A 23,069-nucleotide genomic window follows, 5' to 3' on the forward strand; every position below is an offset into this window, starting at 1 on the left:
CTTCTTTCCACTGCTCTCCCAGATGTTCCCTGTTATGTGTCATACTTCCCGCGTTCTCCATCTCCTCTGTCAGTGGCGGCGGCCCGTCAGATGCTCCCAGTCATGCTGAAAGACGCACAAGCCCAGCGCTGTCACCGTTATCAGGCCTTGCACGCAGACAAACAGTAGTTATTATTAACTGCACTCCGCTAAGAGGATTGCTTCCTGCACTCTCAGCCTCCGCGCAGTTATTTAAAGGGAGCTTGCATTGCCGCCCACTGCCTGCCACAGCTTTACAGAGAGAGAGGGAGAGAGATGTTGAGAGAGAGTGAAGGGAAGAGGAGAGAGAGAGAGAGGGCTGATAGCCAAGGACAGGACACAAGAGGAGGGGTAAAGCAGTGCTAGTGTGTTTTCTCAGGGTCTCGTCAGCACAGCATTGTGTGCGTCACAGAGAGGTGACAGCAGGCGCTACCTGCTGGTCCCAGCTCAGCTGCTGCTGCTGCTACTGGAGGGAAACCACAAGTAGAGGGGGGACACTCAACGGGAAGCTGCAGCCATGGCCAGCCAGCAGGACTCGGGCTTCTTTGAAATCAGCATCAAATCCCTGCTGAAATCGTGGAGCGGTAGTGAGTAGCAGTTTGTCTCTTGTTGTGGGTTTTGTCCTCAGCTGACAGAGCTGACCGACTGGCTGAGGCTGAAGCTCTACTGGGAACCTGACTTTAGCCTCTCTTTAGCCTGTTGTGGTCCGTCATGAGGATGCGCTGTTGGTTGTTGCAGACTGAGCTGATATCATTGTACAGCACACCACTTGCGGCAGACTTGAAAGCATCATACTTTTAGCCACAGAGCACCATACTCCAAAAGGTTTTCAGTTGTCTCATAGCAACAGCCAGGGACATAACTCCAGATATCTAGCAAGAGTTATTGGCTCAGAAGAAGTTGCTCATTATACACATGCTCACTGTGATACACTTACTATTACTCGGGTTAACCGGTGTACTACACAGTAAGTTCTGCTGCTGATGGTGATTTAGCATCTCATTTCTACTGCTTTTCTTTAAGTTCTTCTCTTACTTTAGTGTGTGAGTCTCTGACAGAGTCTAAATAGCTCTTATTAAATGGGAGGGCACTGTAATAGGATTAGTGGAGGTTCAGCTTGGTTGCATATTCTGTCCAGAGCTCACAGCTCCACTGCCTCCCGTTGTGGCTCATGAGGATGGGATTGGATGCCTCTGTGCATCTGATCATGGCATTGTTCTGTTTCATTTAAGATATGAGAGGTGAACTATAAAGTCGGACTCCATTTGGAAGTAAAACAAACCAGGAAATGCCCCTCCTGTGTCAGTGAAACACCTTCCAATTACAGTTTAGCAACTAAAGCTACATCTTCCATGGAACTCCTTAAAATCTGAAGTGAGTCATGCTTGCAAGTCAGCTTCACCTCTCAGGCAGCGTGGCAGCTTCAGTATATCTCTTGAATATGAATGAAAAGAGACACCATAGAACATGCTGTCCTTGTCTACACACTCAACATTGAGCCATCTCCTGATGATGTTGCATAATCCTCAGAGTGGGTCACTTTGCTGATAAAGGCACAGGCACTCATTGTACTGTATCAGCAGCGACCGACAGCTATGCATTTAACGTTTTTCATTAAATATGAGATCTCCTCATTTCATCTCTCTGCTCCCATTTACGTGAGCTGTTACATAACAAATCACAAGATGGCAACAGAGACAGTGTAGTTTATAAATACTCATCTCAAAACACTAGGATTCCAGACACATATTGGCTGCTGATATGGAAATAAGAAAGAATATGTTTAGCTTAGTTATTGAACATATAAAAACTGATCAGGTTTGAATAAGTTCCTGGAACCAGCAGTGTGTGTTTCCCTGCTCTCTATCAGATACTGTATGCACTGTGACCACAAGGTAAACAAAGCCAAGGTCCTTTAGACAGTGGTCTCTTATAGGTTAGTGTGTCCAGCTCTAATAACAGTGACAACCAGCAGCACAGAACTGGCATTGTGTAGCAGCGGCATCAGGTCTGGTGTACAAATTGCCTGAAGGCCGGTCCACCGTCAGCCAATCACAGTAGGAGATGAGCTGCAATGAGCCAAGCGCAGCAGTGCTCCTCTGATGAGTAGTCAAACGTGTTGTTGTCCAGGCCAGTTGCCATTTATTTTATTGTTATGAAATGCACTTGCACTCATTTTCTCATTAGTTTTAGCGTAGTGTAACTATGTGTGCAGTACTTGTGCCCTATTTTGGAGGAGCTAAAAAACATGTATCAATTGTGAATGAAATTGCAGAAGTTGTACACACACGAGCCCATTCCATTTAGCTTGAAGAGACAGATGCAGGCATTTTTACGAGGACTTACATAAATGAAATGCTCTCTCGCAGCAGGCAGCAGTTTCCAGCATGATGTCAGCTCGCTAAAACAGGGCTGATGGTCAGTAGTTTGAGACTGACATTTTAATCTGCTTTTCACAGAGGTCTGTAATCACTCTCTCACTCTTTCCACTCTGCCCATTTTTGGGACACTCAAACTGTGAACTTGTGATAATGTATTAGCAGTAGAATGTTGTTGCTCCATTGGCTCCAGCTGTCACCTCCTCTTTTGATAAATATTTCAGCAAAAAATAGTTCAGCTTCAACTTCAGACAGCATTCCAGGATCTAAATTAAGCCATAGATTAAATGTAAGCTCCAGAGACTTACTCTGTTTCATTTTAAGATGGAAACATAGTCAGTGTGGCACATCTGGTTGTTAACAGGGACTCTGCTTGTTTCCTTTGACCTAAAACTTTATGATCTAAACCAGACGACAGCATTTTCCCACTCATTACGTTACATGACACAAACTCCCACCTTTGGTGAAGCACCTAAGAACAGTGTCCCTTTATACCAAGCCTGCAAGTATAATAAATACTGTACAGTGTTGGAAGAGAGGATTCAATCACTCCAACTTGTCAAATACCAGCGCTTGGTCAGTGGCCCTTGTCATCAGACAACGACGCACCAAGGCACCCTTCAGTGGCAGTATGAGATGCCCCAAACTGCATCTTTTTTGTTGGTCCAGGCAAGCACCATGGTATAAAGAGCAAAAAAAAGTCTGTATAGGATGGGCAGGTGGGGCTGTAAATAGGTCAGACAAACATGGACTTTCACCCTGCTGTTCGTGTCCTGAGTGAAACCAAAAGTCAGTCGACTTATTTTATTACAATGTGGTGTGCTGGTATGTGTAGTGACATACTGTATGTCACATTACGTAACGTTACATTACGATAGTAACAAATGTACTTATCTTAAGCCAAATCATTATGTATTTTTCTGAACCAAACCACGTGCTTAAGGAATTAAACCTAAAAACCAAGTGTTTTATTTATGTGTAAGTTTATTTTGAAAAGAGACTATATGCCTTTAACAAGTTGAAATTGCACATTTCCTGTGAAAATTGAAGTTTATTTTAAAAAGACACAATGCCTGTCAGAGCGTAAATTGTCATGCTATCCCTGTGCATCCAAAACTGATGCAGGAGGAATGTCTAGCGTGTCATATTTTAAAATAGTGTTGAGTGAGAATGTGTTGATTAAATAGTAATGTTTTGCAGTTTCAAAGCCTGTATTGCACACTATTCTCTCACAGAAATGCAGAGTCAATGATTCTCACAGCAGCTGAATAAAGTGCTCCCAAAGGTCTGTGTTGATATTGGAATTTTAGTTTCAGTTAAGGAGTTCCGTGGCATCTAAATATCCACCCACTCTGTTCACAAACGACTGCTAAAGTGGTTGTTTACTCAGTGGGACAGTTTCCGTGGATGCATATAGTTAACCGCATTCTTTGGACATGTGTGTGTGTTTGTGGGTGCGTGGGGGTGTATGTGCGTGGGTGCGTGCAAGAGAGACACTTGTTAGCCTGTTTGCATTGTCCTCTAGGGAGCACCACCATGCTCAGGGTGTTTCCAGCACTGGCGATGATGTAATGCACACTGTGCCCGAGCTCCTTGTTTGCGGAGTCACATGTCGCGTCTGAGTCTTCGTACAGCGCCCAGAGCAATAGAAAGGGCTTGATATGCACACTGGTTGCTTTCTTCACGTCTCATTTCCAGTTTAAGTAATTGACATGGGATAATTTCGATAAAATGATATGTTGATTTAATTTATCTATTAAGTTATGCCCTGTAAAATGTTTGTTAAATTAGATTTGCATCCACATTCTCTGTTCTCTGCTGTTCACTTAAAAACCTAGTGCTTGAAAAAGTAAAAAAAAAAAAAAAAAAGTTTTAAGAAGTGTGCCAAAGCATGGGCCTGATCAACAGTGGTGTTTATACTCGGGTCATCTGTTCCTTGTGCGTTAGGATGGTGGCAGAAAAGGGGAGGGCTGCTCTGTCAGTATAGTGTGTACCCCGGGATAAATATAGTCACACAACTATGCCACCATAGCATGTTGAACCTCATCACTGTGCTGTGCCTCAGCTAAAAATTCCTGCCTGACCTTCACTCTTGGAAGGCAACGGTTGGTCACAAGGCTAGAGGAAGCCATAGCAGAGGCAGCTCAGAGAGAGTGAGAGAGAGAGGGAGTGAGATCTGGCGATTGCGTGGTCTCTGGTACCAAACACTACTCCCACTTTTTAACACACACCCGCTGTTGGCTCTGTGCGCCATGGAAACTATGCCCAGCAGGACAGAGCCAGCTGACACACAAGACATGGACGTTGGTGGATTTTACTAGCAAGATTTTGTCTTGATTCAGGACAACCCTGGATACCATATCCTCCTTCCCCACTATGGACGGGACGGCTGTGTGCTGGAGTAAGGCCAGCGTCATCAGCTTCATCAAAGGCCTGGGTAGGTGCTGAGTTGCCACAAGTGAGGGAAGCATGTTCTGAAAGCCGTTGGAGATCGTCACACATGCTGGGGATTCCTTGAAAGATATTGAAATGCCACATGTCCCAAAAAGACCTGGAGAAGAAGCGTTAACTGGTTCCACAGTGATTCTCCAGCTTCTCTTGTGCAGCTTTGTCAGAGCTGCATACTATTACTGTGCAGCTTCCAGAAATGCTGATTGAAACTTTGCTAAACTCCTGTCTTGTTTTCTTCCCTGCACAACATGTGCTGATGCATATCTCAGTTCCCGGTTCTTTTGTGTGCATTTGTTTGCAGTTTCCTTCAACTACTTGTAAAGAGATAATAGCTTGGAGTAAAGCAATTTAGGTAATTCGTTAGTGCCGTTTTTATCCTCTCAACCTTTGATCTGCAAGAAAATTGATGTTCCTGCTTTTGATTCCTCTTTTGGCAGACTACAGAAGTCATTAAATTAAATTGCCAGTTATCTGACTCCTTTGTAGGTTTATGTCTTGTCACAACATCAACATAAATTACTTGAGTTTCAGGATTCATCAGGTCTCCATGGGTTGTGTTGTTAAGTGTGATGTACAGTATACTTGCTGATTTTTACACTGAACAGAATGGACCACTTTGGTGATAATTAAATAACCTGTATGTACTCCTTTAAAACATGCTTCAGATAAAGATAAAGATATGATAGCAAGATATCAGAAACATCAAGTGTGTGGAGTAGTTTTATATTTTGTAAAGATGACGCCCAAAAGTAGAGATATGCCAAGGGCAACTGCTGTGTTACGAATCTATAAGTTTGACAAGTCACCTGAAAGGTGTAAATAACAGCTTAGCCATCTTCAAAGTATTCTTTTTTCCTAGCTGTTATGGCTAATGTGTGACCTGCGTGCTAACAAAGTGGCTAATTGTCATGTTAGGTGCATCAGCTGATGTCCTCGCTTTCATCCCCCCACCCCGTCGAAGCTGTGATTAATCTGAAAATTTCTCACTGAAGCTTCAAAGCTCAAAAACTGATGTACAGGACAGACCTCGATTTTTTCACATTTGTGATGAAGTGTTAGAACCTCCAGCGCGGCCATCTCTGGCTAACTCAGTAACAGGTTTTTTTTTGTTTCGTTTTTTTTTTTTTTAATATATTTAATATAATTTTAATTCAACATTTCTTATTGTAGTCTCAGAGAAATTTCTCAATATGACAGTTGCACTTTGCACAAATATGTAGCAAGGCTGAGGTGTTTCCAAATACTGTGTATTGTCTTGGCAAGCTCTAAACACAGCAGCTTTAACCAGGAATTTAAACTGTTGTGATCCAATTTTGGTCCATAATTTAATAGCAAAGAAAACAAACCTCATGCTGACCACACAGTCTGGTGTTTGATACATGCCTCTGACAGATATAATGTGCTCCTGACACTGTGCAGGCTGCTCTTTGCTGCTGCTGGTGTGATTTCTGTCCAGTCATATTTATTTATTACATGAACAGACACACATGTTTACACACTCAGAATGCAGTGGCTGAAGGGAATGTGGTTCTCATTGTGAGGCAGTAAGTCTCCTCTGTCCTCTCTGAATATTTTACACTTCAGATTTATGACTGTTGGTGAGGTGGACGTGCAGTTAGAGGTTACAGAGTTTCAGGCTAAATAAAAATCTCACAGCTCTAATGAGATGTTTGTATGCAGTTCTTTACTATGTTTAGCACTTTTGTGTCTGGAGGCAGCGGAGTATAACACTGAGGTAAATTTTAACTTCTGTGATAGTTTGTGGGGGTTTTATGGCCCAAACCAAGCCATCCCTAATTAAACGTGGGCCACATCATAACACTGGCTGAAGGATGGTCACATGCACAAGATTTTTGCTTCCCTCAAAGGGCAATGACATCTTTGGTACGAAATGAAAACACCAGCTGTTGGCCGTGGTGTTTTAATTTCCATATGCACTCTGTTCACTGTAGCAGGAGGAAAGAAAGTGCAGACTCGGGGCAAGCCGGTGCCCTTTGGACAGTCTCCCTCAGGAATGTTCAACATGTTGGGAACTTTATGTCCATGTTTGGAAGCTTCTCAGTAATACTCTATTCGGTGATCTCTCTTTGTAAACAGATCTGTGGCTGGTCCTGTCTCACTCATTTGTGCTTGATTTGGCAATGTTTGACTTAAAATTGCTTCCCATCTCATGCTTTTTGTGTTGTTTCCACAGCTTCGCCCGTGGGGAACGGATACATTAAACCCCCCATCCCTCCAGTCTGCTGTCCTCAGGGAGAGAAGGGTCCCCCAGCCATGATGCCCATCAGCATTGACCCGGAGAGCAAGCCGGGCGAGTACGTCCTCAAGAGCCTTTTCGCCAACTTCACCACCATGTCGGAGCGCAAGATCCGCATCATCATGGCTGAGCCACTGGTGAGTCAGCAGAGAGTGACAGACTGAAGGGTTACTGCTCTTTGTGTCCTGTGGAGACTGATTGTTGTTGCACTTTTTAAAGGTGTGTGCAGATTGTCATGTGTTTTGCTTCAGAAGTTAAGACAAAATCAGAAATTGGCTGTTGGTATTATCAAAGAAAGGTGATGTCATGTTTTGAGTGCTCTTAAGCAGGCCTCCTAACTTTTTCTTATAACTGCTTATCTAAGGTTGCATGACTATGAGTTGGGTGTGCAGTTTAATCAAAGCTTGAGTAGAGTTGTTATAGATTGTTCCATTTTAATCATTTCACAGGCTGCTAAAATTGTATTAGATTATAGAAAAAGAAAGAAAAAGTAGAAAAAAGCAAATGTTAGAGGAGTTGCGCTCCGACATGGTGGGAAATTTTAGTTTTTTTCTTGTTTGCTGCCCTGTTAATCATGTTGTGACCCCCTGTGGGTGTCCAGACCTCCAGGTTGTGAACTGCTTTAACAAGGTCAGACAGGAAGCCTGATAAATAGGCCCACAGTAGCTGGCTTGACAGTGATAAATTAGAAACAGTAGCGAGACGAGTATTTAGATCCTTTACTTAAGTAAGTACCTTTACAACAAATTGAAAATACACAAGTAAAGGTAATCAGAATCATACTTCAATAAAAGTATAATAACTATTACTAGCAGAATGTACTTAAAGCTGTAGTTGGTAACTTTTATAAAAAGTTACTTTTTGTCAAATTTGCCTAAACATTCACTACATTCAGATTGTAGTGCTTCTGATGGCCTTACTGTACATGAACAAAAACAACCAATCAGAGGAGAGGAGTCTCCGACGCAACTGCCAATCATGTCAGTCACTGCTCATGACCTGCAGTGAAACTAGGCAGGCTGTTATTGCTTTGCCTATTTCTCACCTCAGATGTTTTCAGAAACACATTTTAGTGTACTGTTTATCTGTAACATGAGAAATTTGGTTCAGTAGGTGGGTGGTGCTTGCTCCTTCCGTTGACTCCTTCCAACATGACAACTAAAATATGTGTCTGAAAACATCTGAGGTGAGAAATAGACAATGCAGTAACAGAATCTTGATTCATATTTGATCAGCGCTGCCTAGTTGGGCAGTTTGGCCACACACTAACAGTGACTAACAGCTGAGATAAACACTCAGTGGCTCTGATTGGTTTTCTGATTGGTTTGGTTTTCAGTGCGCTGGGTTTGATTCTAGCGAGTACTGTAAGGAGGAGTAGGAAGATAAGGATTGAAATTATGTTTTCACAGACTATTTGTCTCATGTACTCCTGTCAGAACAAAGTGAGTGTTTCAGCAAAAAAAAAGACAAAACGTTTTTTTGATTAAAGTTACCAACTGAAGCTTTAAGTCTCAGTAATGCACATGTAGCGTTTTACTGTTGTAGCTGGTCAAGATACATTCAGTTTTAACTCCTCCATGTACAGTTCGTACATTTCCGGAGATCTGGCCCCTTCAAAGACTCACGAGATACATCTGAGGGGTTGTAAGATGATTATGTGGTAGAAAAGAGGAAAAACAAAGTTCTGCCACACAAATTTTGTTCATATTTTTTCTTCTAACCTTTGGTGAAACTGCTAACGACTCATAGCCATCTGAAATATGACAAAGTGGCCCAACTAGGTAAAAGTGTAAGGGATCACAAGCCAAGAAGGTTGACAACCACTGGTTTACTTTTTATAATGCATTGTTTCTTACAGACTTATCATAAGGCTTGCTTCATCACGTGGTTTGCGATGTATTTACAATGCGCTGATATATGTTTTTGTGACAATAGGCAGCTTGACTCGTGCTAATGAAGCTCCTTACAGTTTATACATCACAGTAATATGTTATAATCAATGCCTCTGGCATCTAACTGAGTTTCACACACACGAAAGCAGGCATGTTAACTACCTTGTCATGTTTAATTGCTGTCAGCTGACCGCCTGGTACTTCTGCGTGAAGCAGCAGCTCCATCAGCACAAAGACAGAAGCAGCCTGGGGACAAAATGTGGAACTTTTAGTCAGCTTCATCATGCATGCTTCAGTGTTTACAGGCTTCAGCTGAGTTTGGCACGTGAAATGTGTTTCTGTGATAAGCTCTGCAAAGAGTCATGTTTTCCTTAATGAGCTCTTTTATATTTAAAAAATGTTGGTTAAAAAATAATTTTAAACAAGTGTCATTTGTTATAATCAAAACATTTGAGAACATTAGAACCTTTCTGACTAAATGATAGTAAAAAAAATCTCAAATTAGTCTTCAATAGATGAAAAAAAGCTCAATACTTTATTTCTTGAGTCAAAATAGCACTTCCAGGTTTTGTGCTGTGAGTCATTGATTAACTTCTACAAACTTTCTGCAGGATTTACAGAGATATTCTGTGGATATGCATGGATTAATATCAACCTCACTTCACTGTTAAGTAAAGTAAACTCACTGCATTGTTACTTTACAGTAGGGCTGCAACTAACGTTAATTTTGTGGTGATTTTTTTTAAAATCAAATAATCAACCATTTAGTGTCTGAAATGTCAAAAAAGAGAGAAAGAGAGCCAAATGTGACATCTTCAAATGTCTTATTCTGTTAAAACACATCCAATGAAAAGCAGCAAAAATAATTATGTTAGAGGCAAGAATCAGAGAAGGTTTGGCACTTTTTCACAACCATAATCACAATTGAATAGATGCATTTCTGAGGCTTTTAGGCAACTGTTAAATGCCTGATATTTTGATTAGAAAGTACCTCAGGCCTGAATATTTATTGGTCATTAAATAATTTGCACTATAATTACATCATTTGAACTGACCGGTAACTTTGTCTTTTCTATTTATTGATGTTTTAGCCCTTGTCTTTATGTTAAAGACTAAAGATACTGACTAATGAGCATCTCTGGAAAATGAGATGAAGGTAGAAGCTGCTTCTAAAATCTTTGAGAGTCTTTTTGTCCAGTGGAGGTTGCAGCTGATCGGTAGGGCCAGTAACAGCTGTCATAAATAATTCTGTTTACAGACAGTCAGGCAGACAGCGAAGAGCCACTGCACCACTCACCACCTGCTCCCTGATCCGCATTAGTATCTTACAAGTGCTGCTGAAAGTCAACTAAAAATGACCAACCGATCCATATTACTAAGAAAAGCCTCAGACAGAATTTAACACAATACCTGTGGCTTTGGGTCCAACCACATTGTAGCATTGTTTACCTCAAATATTTGCAGTTTTTACACCCTGCTGTAGGGGAGATGGGAAAAAGAACTCAAACAAAAATGCCGCCCATGTCTACAAATTCCAGGGCTGTTATAAATACTATTTACATTGATTTTATGCAGGTTGCACAGTCTGGTCTGATATATTGTCAGTTTACTTTTGGCTGTTATGGCAGTCTCCAGTTTTAGGGACTGTGATTTATAGGAGGCTGTTAGTCACCAGTCCCCGTCTGCAGGGAAGTGTTAATTACCACAGGGAGAGTGTGCACCCCCTTGTTTCAGTGTAACTCCCTCTAGAGAGCTGCAGGGAGAATGTGTGTCTGGTTGCTTTTACTCTCAGTGGAGAATTGGCTGAGTGATTTGTTTTAGCCCTGACTTGTAGTTATTGCTGTACAGTTGCCCCTCCTGCACATCATCATCATTCAGTTTAATGAGTTTAACAGAATCTGTCATGTTCAGTGATCTGTAGCTGGTAGTAATTAATCAAATATAGAAGACATTTTAAAAAGTCTGTACTCAAAGGGTAAATTAAAAGCAGGTACATGATATCTGAGTTGCAGAAAATTAATTTAGTAAAAGAGAAATGTTGTAAATCTGTGAGATAATTGAATACAAACCATGTTGCTGTATCAGCTTGCCACATAAGGCAGTAAAGTCCTTTAAAGGCCAACAGTGCAAGAGGCATTGACTTTTCTGTCATTCTAGCACAGATGGGCTCCTCAGATGCAAGCGTTTTCCAAAATATCTAAAAAGTTCATTAGAGCATGCGGCTTAGCTGGCGTTCCAGCTGCAAGAGACAGAGCGACATACCCATCAGCCCACGCAATGTCAATGTCAGACACATCAGACAGTTAGCTCTTTTGGATTAATCATCAAGTAAGTGATGTGCTGTGATTTGCTGTCTGGCCAACGAGACAGCAGCGGGATGAATCTGGCGGGGCAAAGTAGCACAAAGATAAAGGAAAGCTGATGCTTTGGTTTGTGCAAGGATAGATTAGGTGGTAATTGTGGGTTAAGTTTGGATGTAAATATACTCCAAATTACTGTTGTGTGTGTTTTAGATGGTGTCCCTGACTAAAGATGCATCAAATAGGCCTATCTTTGAAATAAAACTTGTGTAATAATTTTATTTATTCATCTTCAATTTAATTTGGCCAGAAAATTGAATGAAACCGGATAGCACTTTGTAAAACTTTAATGTTTCAGCTACGTATGTAGCCAGTGAAAATAAACACTATACGGTCTCTTCACTATGTTTTCATTATGCCTCCACATCGGCGATAGCCAGTTACTGTAGCCACAGTTATTATGTTTTTGGGTTGTCCATCCATCCATCCCATTCCGTCCCATACACAATATCTCAAGAATGCCTCTGGGGAATTTCCTTAAACTTGGCACAAACATCCCCTTTGACTCAGCAATAAAATCTAATTTTCGTAGTCAAAGGTCAAGGTCACTGTGACCTTGTCTGTCTCATTCTTGTGAACGTGATATCTCAAGAACACCTTGAGGGATTTTTTTTTTTCTTCTTTAAATTTGGCACAAATGTCCATTTGGACTGAACAATAAACTGACTGGAATTTAGGTAAAAGGTCAAAAGTCAGAGTCATTGTGACCTCACAAAACATTTTTTGTGGCCATAACTCAAGAGTTCTTATGGCAATTATAACACAGCTTCACACATTTGTCTAAAAGGATATAATTATTAAGTGATGACATTGTATATCCAAAAGGACAAAGGTCAAACTTTGGTGTGACATTATAATATACTGCATAAAAACGCTTCTCTGGACATTATTCAGTGTCAGCTCTCAGGAACATAAGGGGAGACATTTGGTCAGATACTGAATAGGTGACACTAATCTTGGGTGTCTACCTTGCTATTGTGCTGATTGTATAGATCTTCTGTGCTGCCGGGGCAAAAATGTGTGTAAAGCATCCATGTTTTCACAGACATGAATGTAAATTGGAAGAGAAACTTGACTGGTGTGCGTAATTGTGCAACAGTAATTTTAGTTTGTTTATATTTACTGTGTGACTATTGACTGTGACACACCTTCATTAGTGGCAGAATGTGAGTAAAATTGTTTGGGCAAATTTTAAACATAGACTGCAGTAATTTTCAATTCTGTGATAAACTTTATATTTTATGGGGCATTTTCAGTGATTGTATTCTGAAGATTTACTGTAAATATTAATAATTAACTTCAAGCTTGTTTTGTTTCTTAAATGGACTCAAAACCAAGTAAAAGAATTTTGAGATATACTATGCAGGACTTTCTTAAAAAACAGTGTATAGACTCATACAGACGTAATCCCTCTCAATCACTTATGACCCACTAGAAGAGTGTAGCGGCCTATTTGTCTGCAGAGACTCTGCCGTCTGCCTGTATTTTCAGATTTCAAGCGTCAGTTACCAGAACGTAAGCAGCAGGCATCCAGGAGACACAGCGGAGAAAAAACGCAAATGTAGGGAGGTGGAACAAACAGTAACAGAAAATCCTGCCATGAATCAAATATTTAAATGTTTAAGGAAGGTGACATCTAGTGTTTTATTCAGGTGTTGTTGTTACCAAGTTTTGAGGCCTTTCAAAGATGTTGAAAACTAATAAACTCAGGAAGGTAGTGTGAGTTCACTATATTCATCGTCCTGATGAACAGCTCTCAATATCTAAACTCATTCGCCCTTCATTTACTCATAAATAGGATCTGCTTCTACTGTATGAAATTATATACAGAAGTCAGGATTGTCCTTACAGCAGGAGATGACTGTGTTCAACCCGAATCCTTCATGAAGGCCTTAATCTCAGATGATAGAAGACTGTAATAATGGGAGCTGTCATGACTGTCCCATCTCTAATATCTGACCCTGCCTGCTCATGGCTGGTATCAGACTGATTGATGGCTCTCTCATTAGCTGGGCTGTAATGAGTCCCTGTTCAAAAATACTCCATACAGTCTTCGGACAGGGCGGGCAGAGTTACAAACTTCAGAGAACTTTGCCAGTTTGAGTTTGTACAAATGAGAAAACTTACACTTGTTGTGAAACGACTGTTTTATTCTGTGTTTTCAGGAAAAGCCATTAACTAAGTCACTGCAGAGGGGAGAAGATCCTCAGTTTGACCAGGTAAGTGCTGATTAATGGCATCTCTGTTTGTTAAATATACTGTATTCATGAGATGACATTTGGTGGTAGTTTTTATCTCCATGTGTTTTACATTATAACCTGCAAGCAGTTACATAAAATACCAACATCTAAGTGTTAAGACTCTCCCTATGAGCGCCTAGGAGAGTCAGTTTTTAAATACTGCTCCATTATGATGCACTGTAACATGAAAGAGCTGATGGGTGAAAGCCCTGCTCACATCCCAAAAGGTCTTTTAGATTCAGTCAAGGTTAGTAGTGTTTACCTTGAGTGCTGGCACTGGCTCTGCGCTAGGTGTGTCCAGCAGGTCTGTGGCTCTGCAGAGAAGGCCCTTTCATAGCCACAGGGGTGTGTTTGTGCTGATGCGTGAGGCCATTCAGCAGCCACACAGAGCCAGGATTCTTCTCCAGCCTCGTGCTGAATGAAGGGCTCGCTGTGTTCCCAAGCCCGACCAGGCTCTCCTCCCTTCCTGTGTGCCCGGCCCATCCCACCCGTTCCTTCCTTTCCCTCTCCCTCTCCCTCCCCCCAAGACTGGGGGAGGGTGCCCCATGGGTACCTGGTTGCTCTAGTCTCCATGAGGACCAGCTCACCTTTCAATCCCATCTCTCTCCAGTGATATAGCTTTGGACTTTACTTTAAGTCTCCTTCATTTTGCCCAACTCCGATTATTGTTGAAATGTAGGAAATATCATGAAACAAATGAACTATTTCATGCGGTTAAAACTGCTGTACAAATAAACAAAGGAAACGCTGATTGCAATCTCCTACTTTGGTATGTTAATTGCCAAACACAAACACGCATTTGCACGATGTATGTCCTCTACTTCCAGCTGATAAGCACCATGAGCTCTTTGGCTGAGTACTGTCTACCCTCCATCCTGCGCACGTTGTTTGACTGGTACAAAAGACAAAATGGACTAGAGGAGGAGTTGCACGAGTACCGGCCCAGAGCCAACACCAAGTCCAAAAAGTAAGAATCATAATCATTGATTACTGCATGCAATGTGTCAGCTGTAGAAAATGTAAAGAAACAACGTTGACACTCACATGGATTGTACAATTGTAGCAAACCTGTTGCTCGTTTGATTCTCTTTAACAGCGATGAGCAGCAGAGAGATTATCTACTTGAACGGAGGGATTTGGCCATCGACTTCATCTTCTCTCTTGTGCTCATAGAAGTTTTGAAACAGGTGACTTGACTTAATTCTGTCGCACAAAAAAAGCACAGGTTATCACATTATTTCATGATATAAAACTCACTTAAAGGTCCTGTTTGTAACATTTTACCAGTAATAATCATATTTTATTGCCACAAGGATGATGACGTTGCACCATGATTTAAAAACTGAGACTTTCCTGGTTGCCCTCAGCAGCCTGTGGACTCACTTCTGTGAAAAGGACTTGGCTGATTTTTTCCCAAAAATCCAAATAAAAGATGCACTAGCACACAGCGCTGTCTACCAGCCAAGAGTGATGCAGTGGCAGCCAATGAGCTAACCATAACCTGAGCTAATGTTAGCCAGCTAGCTATATAAGTTAGCTATTCTACATGGTTGCTTGTAATGTCAGCTGATGATGTCATTTACAAACAGTAAGCTACTAAGTATCATGGAGCCACTGGTCCACATGAAATATCTGAACATTGCAGATAGTACGATGATGATCAATCACCGTCAGTCTCTTTTTTGTCACTCTTTTGCTCACGGCTACTGAGCACGAGCAACAGGACGTTGACTATAGTCACTTGTAACAAGGATTTTCTTAAAGTTACATACAAAACCTTTAAGTAGAGTTGTTATCATTTATTTCCACTAACAAAGGAAACTTATAGTGACCAGCAGTTTGTGAATATGTTCTTGAGCATCCACAGTCATGCTGTTGTGTCTCCTGATTCCCTACTAGATGCCGCTCCACCCAGTCCTCGACAGTTTGGTCAATGAAGTCATTAACTTAGCATTTAAGCACTTTAGATACAAAGAAGGGTAAGCTCCTGTCTTTTCCCACACTGTTCCTCCTCTCTTTCAGTTTTAATTATCTCTAAGGTGTGTTGTGCTTTCCAATAGGTATCATGGTCCCAACACTGGCAACATGCACACTGTAGCAGACCTCTATGCTGAAATCATAGGAGTATTAGCCCAGTCCAAGTAAGTAGCAAAGGTAGAGTTATGATTAAATAATTAAATATTGTTGTATTTCTCTTTTCATCTGTCTTCATTGGCTCATAAATGTTAATTCTCTGCTCTTCTGTGCTTTGCTGTCATGCCACATCGTAATGGTGTGTTACCATTACTAACGCCTTTCTGCAAAACATCTCGCGGTTCAAGAGACTGGAACAGACTGTAGGGACGACACACTTTTGGACAGGTCCCCTTCACACCAAACTAGGACTGGAAATTGATGTCTGTTTATTTGAAGTTTTCAGATCATTGCAGCAAGGAACAAACCCTTTAAATAGAGATATGGTCAGCGAGCACACTGCATACCTCTTTTCCGAAGTGTGCTCTGCTTAATTTCCTATGAGGGATTCTTCACTGAGAGTCTTTTATAGAGATCTTTACTATTCTCTAATGTCAAGTAAGTAAGAAAGAAAGAAAGAGAGAGGTCAAGAATTTTACTGTGTACTCAGATTATTTGGGTGTAACTCATAGCTGTATTTTTAGTATCGGCAGAGAGAGATTGTTGCTATTTTAGATACATTTAGTCAATCGCTGTAGAAACGATAAACAGTTTTTCCTCCCCATGATTAAGCTGCAGGAACATCTGTATTCATTTTTTTATGAGTACACCGCCAGGCACCAGGGAAGAGGTTAAGATATGCTCCTAGTGAGCTCCCATGATGAATTATCTTCTAAATTTAGACCAGCTCAAGAATCCCATCTCTGGTTCAATTTGGGCAAGGGATCAGGTGCTAGACGAGGAGTTCATCTTGGGGCACAGACTCAGAGTCTGGTATATTTTTGGGAGGCATGCTCCCTGAATCTTGTCTGTATCTCTTTGCGTGACGACTCTAAAGTGGAGGAACTTTTTCGTGGAAGTGCTGATTTGGGATTTGTCTGACTGAGCTATATGTGCATGTCTTTGTATAGGATCTCATTTCGTTTTTTTTTCTCTCTCTCTTTCTCAGGTTTCCTGCTGTGAAGAAGAAGTTCATGACTGAGCTAAAGGAGTTGCGACAGAAAGAGCAAAGTCCATATGTCGTGCAGAGTACTATTAGCCTCATCATGGGGGTCAAGTTCTTCCGAGTTAAGATGTATCCTGTCGAGGATTTTGAAGCCTCTTTTCAGTTCATGCAGGTACAACAATCTTCTGTAATCTATAGTAATATTTCAGTCCACTGAATGGTTCCAAATTATTATCATAAACCTGCCTTACTGAAATATAAACTGATTATATGGTATAAGCCATAGGTTCACACTCTATTTCTTTTGATTTTTAAACTTAAAGGAACAGTGTGTAGGAAGCCTTTCCCATGTGCCAGGCAGTAAGACTCCTTTGTTGTTCATTGTTCACAAGGTTTTTACCAGGAGGTGATTCATCCCCAGAGGTTTCTTCCTGTCCAAAACAAATGGACCATGTTTTCAAAGCTGGTAAAAACACTGACTTTACAAATCAGTGTTTCTCTGACTCTGTTCTGCTCATTGCAGACAGCCCGCTAGCTCAACACCTGCTAATGTGTGCTCACCTTTTTTCTCTGATAACTAAAGTTCCACATGTTCGGGAGGTTTTTACCAGTAGCCGAATTATCCGCAGAGGTCTCTTCTTCTCCAAAAAGGAACAGACCCAGCGATTTAAACCAATAAAACACTGAATAAAGCAGTTTCACATTAAAAATCAGTGTTTTTCCTATGCTTTTCGGCTTGTTGTGGAGGGACTGCTAACTAGGGTGGCTGACGTGAAAAGGAGCAAACGTGAATGGTCCTATCTAGATACAGTTTTTGGTTTATCCGCTCTGGGCTACTGTAAAAACATGGCAGTGCAACGTGGCAAGCAGGACCTGCTCCCCATGTAGATATAAACAGTTTATTTTAAGGTGACAAAAACATGACCATTCTTATTAATAGGTGATTAAACCCTAACCCTAACCCCTTATTTATATGTTATATATTTATATTGTATAAGACATTCTCAGGATTGTTAGGATTTGCTGCCCTTTGACCTTGGCTATGAATTACATTAAGTGTTGGCCATACAGTATCAGGTCTGCTTATCACTTGGACAAACATTGTACTTGTATATTAGATTTTCTAATAATAGAAGATGTTATTGTGTCTTAAACAATTTACTTTTCACTTTTCTACAGGAGTGTGCCCAGTATTTCCTGGAAGTCAAGGACAAGGACATTAAGCACGCCTTGGCTGGTCTTTTTGTTGAAATTTTGGTTCCTGTGGCAGCAGTAAGTCTTTTTTCCCTCTGGTATGTGTTGCATGCATTACACAATTTGTCATTTAAATAGTAAAAGTGCACCACTCTGGAGAGGTCTGTGTCTTTTCATGTCACCCTGTTTGATGTTGTCCTAGGCCGTGAAGAACGAGGTGAATGTACCATGCCTGAGGAACTTTGTGGACAGCTTGTACGACACAACCCTGGACCTGTCCTCCAGAAAGAAGCACTCACTGGTCAGTTCACCAACACTGATTTTTTGGCCCTGTTTGTTTTTGTACCTCCGGTTTCACTCTGACACCCTCTGCTGCATGCTTAGATAGCTTGGATGCCTGTGGTCTCTGTGAATCCTCAAGCATTTCAAGGTCACTCTTTTGTAATAGGCTCTTGCGACGTCATCATCCACACTAGGAATAATTTATGTGGGAAGATAGGCTGCCATTTGAAAGCATAAAAACGAGCATGAAAGCAGTCGAGTGTATATAAGCATACGCAATGTCCTTTCCCTCCAAAGCGTCTTCAATAAAACATTTCACCTCAGCGGCTCAAGATGAAATGGAAAGACAACAACCCTTATGGAACAGCATTTGGCTCTTACAGAAGGTCTACATTCCCCTGAGGCAGCCATTACGGCTCATTTTTATAAGCGATGCATTGTCAGCAAAAAGTATAACAAAAGAAGAAAACCTCATTATGTTTTCAAAAGAAAACTGGTTTACATTTTAAATTATACTTATGCAGATATGGTTCAGAGATCACGTATAATTCCTCAAATTACCCATTCAAAGGACAACCTCAAATATTATGCGTGGAAACTATAATATTTCAACCTGTTTTTCAGTCAGTGTGAGGCCATATTTTATAAAACAGACGTAAACACTAACTGTTCTCTACAGGCCTTTTACCCCTTGGTGACGTGCCTGCTGTGTGTCAGCCAGAAACAGTTCTTCCTCAACAGATGGCATGTCTTCCTCAACAACTGCCTTTCAAATCTGAAGGTAATGTAACCTGGAAACCAGCAGTTTTTATTCAAACTACAGCCCTTTTGTTAGTTATAGCAGACTATTCAGATACATAAAGGTGGCTGTTGCACAAAATCTTTGCTTGAGGTGTTTAAACAGAAGCATCTCTATCTACATTTTCATTTGGTATTTTATTCTATGCATGGCATAATTCTAGTGCGCTGAATGCTTCGAGCAGTAATTATTCTAGCTCATCTTATCAGCATTAAATATATCATAGCCTACAATAAACTTTAGGCTGTCATAAGTTGTTCTGTCATTGACTTTCTTTTATATTTCTAATTTTATTTCAGAGCAGAGACCCTAAAATGGCTCGTGTTGCATTAGAGTCCCTCTATCGGCTGCTGTGGGTCTACATGATCAGGATCAAGTGTGAGAGCAACACTGCAACACAGGGGTAAATATCTAACATCTCTTGTATTTACATTTTTAACCTCATGTTAATTTTCCAGCAGGCATGAATGAGAGTTAGTCTATCACTGTAACCTTTGAGAAATTCATGAAGATAATGAAAAATTTCTTGGTACTAAAAATATTTGTGAAACTATTTCTGGATTTAAGGGGAGAATAAAAAAGTTAATTCAAGAAACAGTTTTATGACAAACCCTCTGTCCTTGTTACTGATTTTATTGGCTTTTAAAGAAAGAGGAATGCTCTGTTTTTATGTACTGGGCTCAGGCAGGCCTACACGACATCGTCAGTGCTGGTCGGCCATAAGTTTATCAGCAGCTTAACAGACATGATTATGAGCCTGAGCCCACATGAGGAATCCCAAACAGGTCAAGCCAGACTTTTTGAAACGTTAATTAGGCCCAAAATAAACTTGTCCTAAAAAAAAAGCCTCCTCTCAAACGATGAAGCATTGTACAAACCAATTAAAACAGTTGTCTGTATAATTTTACACAACCCTGTTAAACATTTTGAATGCTAGTTTAAGTTATCCTGACAACATGCTCTTTTTTCTGTCTGCAGTCGCCTCAACACCATAATCACAACACTTTTCCCCAAAGGATCTCGCAGTGTGGTACCAAGAGACATGCCTCTCAATATCTTTGTCAAAATCATCCAGTTTATTGCACAGGTAAAAATAATAATGTGATATACTGCACCATAGTGAAGTCACACAAATGATATGCCATGCAACTCTTGGTAAAAACCAATATTTGGTTTCTCATTGAAACTTGTAACATTCATTGACAGTCATGACTTCATATTAAACACACTTCTCTTCTTATTTTATTTCAGGAAAGGCTTGATTTTGCCATGAAAGAGATTATCTTTGACCTTCTTTGTGTTGGGAAACCTGCAAAAGCCTTTAGTCTTAATCCAGAGGTACGCATTCAACATTCACTTATATGATGTGTTTAGGAAAAAAATGCTGTCTTTATCCATAAACCTTGATCCAAATGTAATTCTTTGAAAGTAATAATAAGTCCTATCTGCTTCTCTCTGATAAAGTGTACTGGGATCCCTACATTCATGTATAGTTCAGAAAGGAAATTAGGAATACGATCATGCACAGAGTAGTATGTAGTAGTACAAAGTATGTCTTTTATCAAGTAAATGTAAAATAAGCATAGGTTGAAAATACTTAATATACATTTCTCATCAAAATTGACTCACTGAATATCTGAGGGACTAGTAGTCACAAAAAGCTATATATAGACTATTTATCTACCGGGCGTACAGCTTTATGTCACAGCATTTCCCTCTATTGTACTGCGGCATAACTATTGAAAAGATGCTTATGATAACCTGCTGTTTCTAGGTAACTTCCTATAATTGTTGTAACTGCTGGTACAAGTGATTTTTTTCCACTTAAGTGGTTTTTAATTGTCACTTTTCCAGCAGGACTAATGATGCAGTATTGGAAATTCGTCACCAAATAGCTGAACTTTAAATGTATTTTGATTGCAGAGAATGAATATTGGTCTGAGAGCATTCCTGGTCATAGCTGATAAACTGCAGCAGAAGGACGGCGAGCCCCCCATGCCTAACACTGGTTGCACTTTACCCTCTGGAAATACACTCCGAGTGAAGAAAACATACTTGAGCAAAACGCTGACAGATGAGGAGGCCAAAGTCATTGGTGAGTGAAACAGACCGTGGTCAGGAATGTTGAAAATGACAGAGTCAAATAGCAGTGACGGCTTTAGCATCAAATGTGGAGTTAAATGGACATTTGCAGATGAATAACAATGATATTAACATTACTTCTCTTCAGGCATGTCACAGTATTACTTCCATGTGCGGAAGGCTATTGACAACATCCTCAGACACCTTGACAAGGAGGTGGGCCGGTGCATGATGATGACTAATGCTCAGATGTTGAACAAAGAGCCTGAGGACATGATCACGTAAGTGAACACATCGCTCTGACATCTTGGCTGCCAAAAGATTTCAAGTTGGCAAAACACCCGAGCTTTAAATGTGGCTCCAGTACCATAATTAACACATCCTCAACTTACGTATATAACCCTGCATGACAATCTGGTTATTTGCCACAATGGTTGATCAGTTTACACTTGTCAGTTGACCTGCTTTTGCACTTTAACTTACAATCTGACCTTTATAGAGGTGAAAGGAAGCCCAAGATTGACTTGTTCAGGACGTGTGTCGCTGCCATTCCTCGCATCCTGCCTGATGGGATGTCCAAGCCTGAGCTCATAGACCTGCTCTCTCGGTGAGTTGCCTCTCTTGGGTAAATCCCTTTTATAATGTAGACAAAGCACTGGCAGCACACTCTCCAACTGGCTGACAAGATAATTAACTGGAGACTTAATAAAGCATTATTAATGTTTGTTTGGGGAAACAAACTGGTGCCATGCAGGGTAAGAGCCTGAATTTCCTGCTTTGCCAGTTTGTGTCTCCAACGTAGTTTGTGAGTGTTTGAAGTCAACAATACATATTTTTCCTCAAGCAACAGTATCCACATACAGCGGTCATAACACTGCTATTTATTCTACTGCGTTTAAAACAATGTGAAAATCACATTTTCATGACTGTTTTGCTGTGTTTGTAGCCTCAGAGTTAGGGCCTATACCGTATTGCTGTCTGAATAGCAATTTACAAACCCCTTGTCTGATGAAAATGCGCTAACAATCAATTAATAACGCCATAGTTTTAATTCTGATTAGCATTTTTATGTTTGTTGTTTTACACTTAATGATTATTTCATATGTGAGCCAGCTGGAAGCTTGATAACTTATCTTGATATATGCAGCAGGGAATTTTAAGTTGGCTAAAATAAAGAAGTGCTTGAGATGAGGCAGATAAGATTTTTGCACTGTTAGTATCCTGCCTGCCAGGAAATCTTTATGCTAACTTTAGCTGGAAGCAAATCTACCTTTCAGGAGTACATGAGGGACTTAATTTTATTCCTATGAAGATATCTGTTGCATTTTTGTTTGTCTTCTTTGTCAGGTTGACAATCCACATGGACGACGAGCTGCGACTGATAGCCCAGAATTCCCTGCAAAGTCTGCTGGTTGATTTCTCTGACTGGCGTGACGACGTTCTGTTTGGATTCACTAACTTCCTGTTACGTGAGGTCCAAGACACTCACCAGGGACTGTTAGACACGTCCCTGAAATTACTGCTGCAGCTGCTCACACAGTGGAAAATAACCCTAGCTGCCCCAGGGAAGAGCTATGACACAGCTAAAGTACACACTGCGGAGGTACACACCTTTGTGTCAGTTTTGACACATTTTTATACCTTTAACAAGTGGGAAGGACTAAATACAATTTGACTCATTTATTTTTTTTCCTGCCTAACACTTGTGACTAATGCCTGTTGTAGAAATAGAAATCAGACATATTAAGGTGTCATTTTAATCATGCCACTGTGAAATTAGCTCCTGTTTTATTCAATGTTTATGTCACAGCTGTTGCAGACCAGCTCAAGTCTTAAGATACCTGCAGAGCGCGGCCCTCACTCCACTGTCCTGCACGCCGTGGAGGGACTGGTGCTCGTCCTGCTCTGCTCCTGTCAACTGAGCACCCGCAGACTTGCCATTGCCATACTGAAAGAAATAAGAAGTCTGTTTATGACCATCGGGCAGTCAGAGGTAAA

At 40.8% G+C, this 23,069-nt stretch overlaps 1 protein-coding gene across 8 annotated transcripts in view; it reads left to right on the forward strand.

The window, feature by feature from the left end:
- The window catches only part of LOC125888412 (protein furry homolog), a 60,492-nt gene that overhangs the window by 11,076 nt on the left and 26,347 nt on the right, over nt 1-23,069 (forward strand). For 3 of the 8 annotated variants that reach the window (XM_049575777.1, XM_049575772.1, XM_049575773.1), the window contains exons 2-19: nt 7,042-7,241; nt 13,522-13,575; nt 14,424-14,563; nt 14,693-14,783; nt 15,496-15,575; nt 15,657-15,737; nt 16,718-16,886; nt 17,894-17,986; nt 18,111-18,209; nt 18,870-18,971; nt 19,289-19,392; nt 19,968-20,076; nt 20,241-20,327; nt 20,913-21,084; nt 21,220-21,352; nt 21,571-21,678; nt 22,419-22,674; nt 22,882-23,064. In XM_049575777.1, coding sequence (XP_049431734.1) covers nt 7,122-7,241; nt 13,522-13,575; nt 14,424-14,563; nt 14,693-14,783; nt 15,496-15,575; nt 15,657-15,737; nt 16,718-16,886; nt 17,894-17,986; nt 18,111-18,209; nt 18,870-18,971; nt 19,289-19,392; nt 19,968-20,076; nt 20,241-20,327; nt 20,913-21,084; nt 21,220-21,352; nt 21,571-21,678; nt 22,419-22,674; nt 22,882-23,064 — 2,181 coding nt within the window. In that variant the 5' untranslated portion in view covers nt 7,042-7,121. Of the gene's footprint in view, nt 1-386; nt 606-4,541; nt 4,834-6,797; nt 6,924-7,041; nt 7,242-13,521; nt 13,576-14,423; nt 14,564-14,692; nt 14,784-15,495; nt 15,576-15,656; nt 15,738-16,717; nt 16,887-17,893; nt 17,987-18,110; nt 18,210-18,869; nt 18,972-19,288; nt 19,393-19,967; nt 20,077-20,240; nt 20,328-20,912; nt 21,085-21,219; nt 21,353-21,570; nt 21,679-22,418; nt 22,675-22,881; nt 23,065-23,069 lie in introns of those variants that run through there. The other 5 variants (XM_049575774.1, XM_049575775.1, XM_049575776.1 and 2 more) reach the window with 3 other exon arrangements.

The sequence above is a fragment of the Epinephelus fuscoguttatus genome, linkage group LG5 (assembly GCF_011397635.1).
Source record: "Epinephelus fuscoguttatus linkage group LG5, E.fuscoguttatus.final_Chr_v1".
Taxonomy (NCBI): Eukaryota; Metazoa; Chordata; class Actinopteri; order Perciformes; family Serranidae; genus Epinephelus; species Epinephelus fuscoguttatus.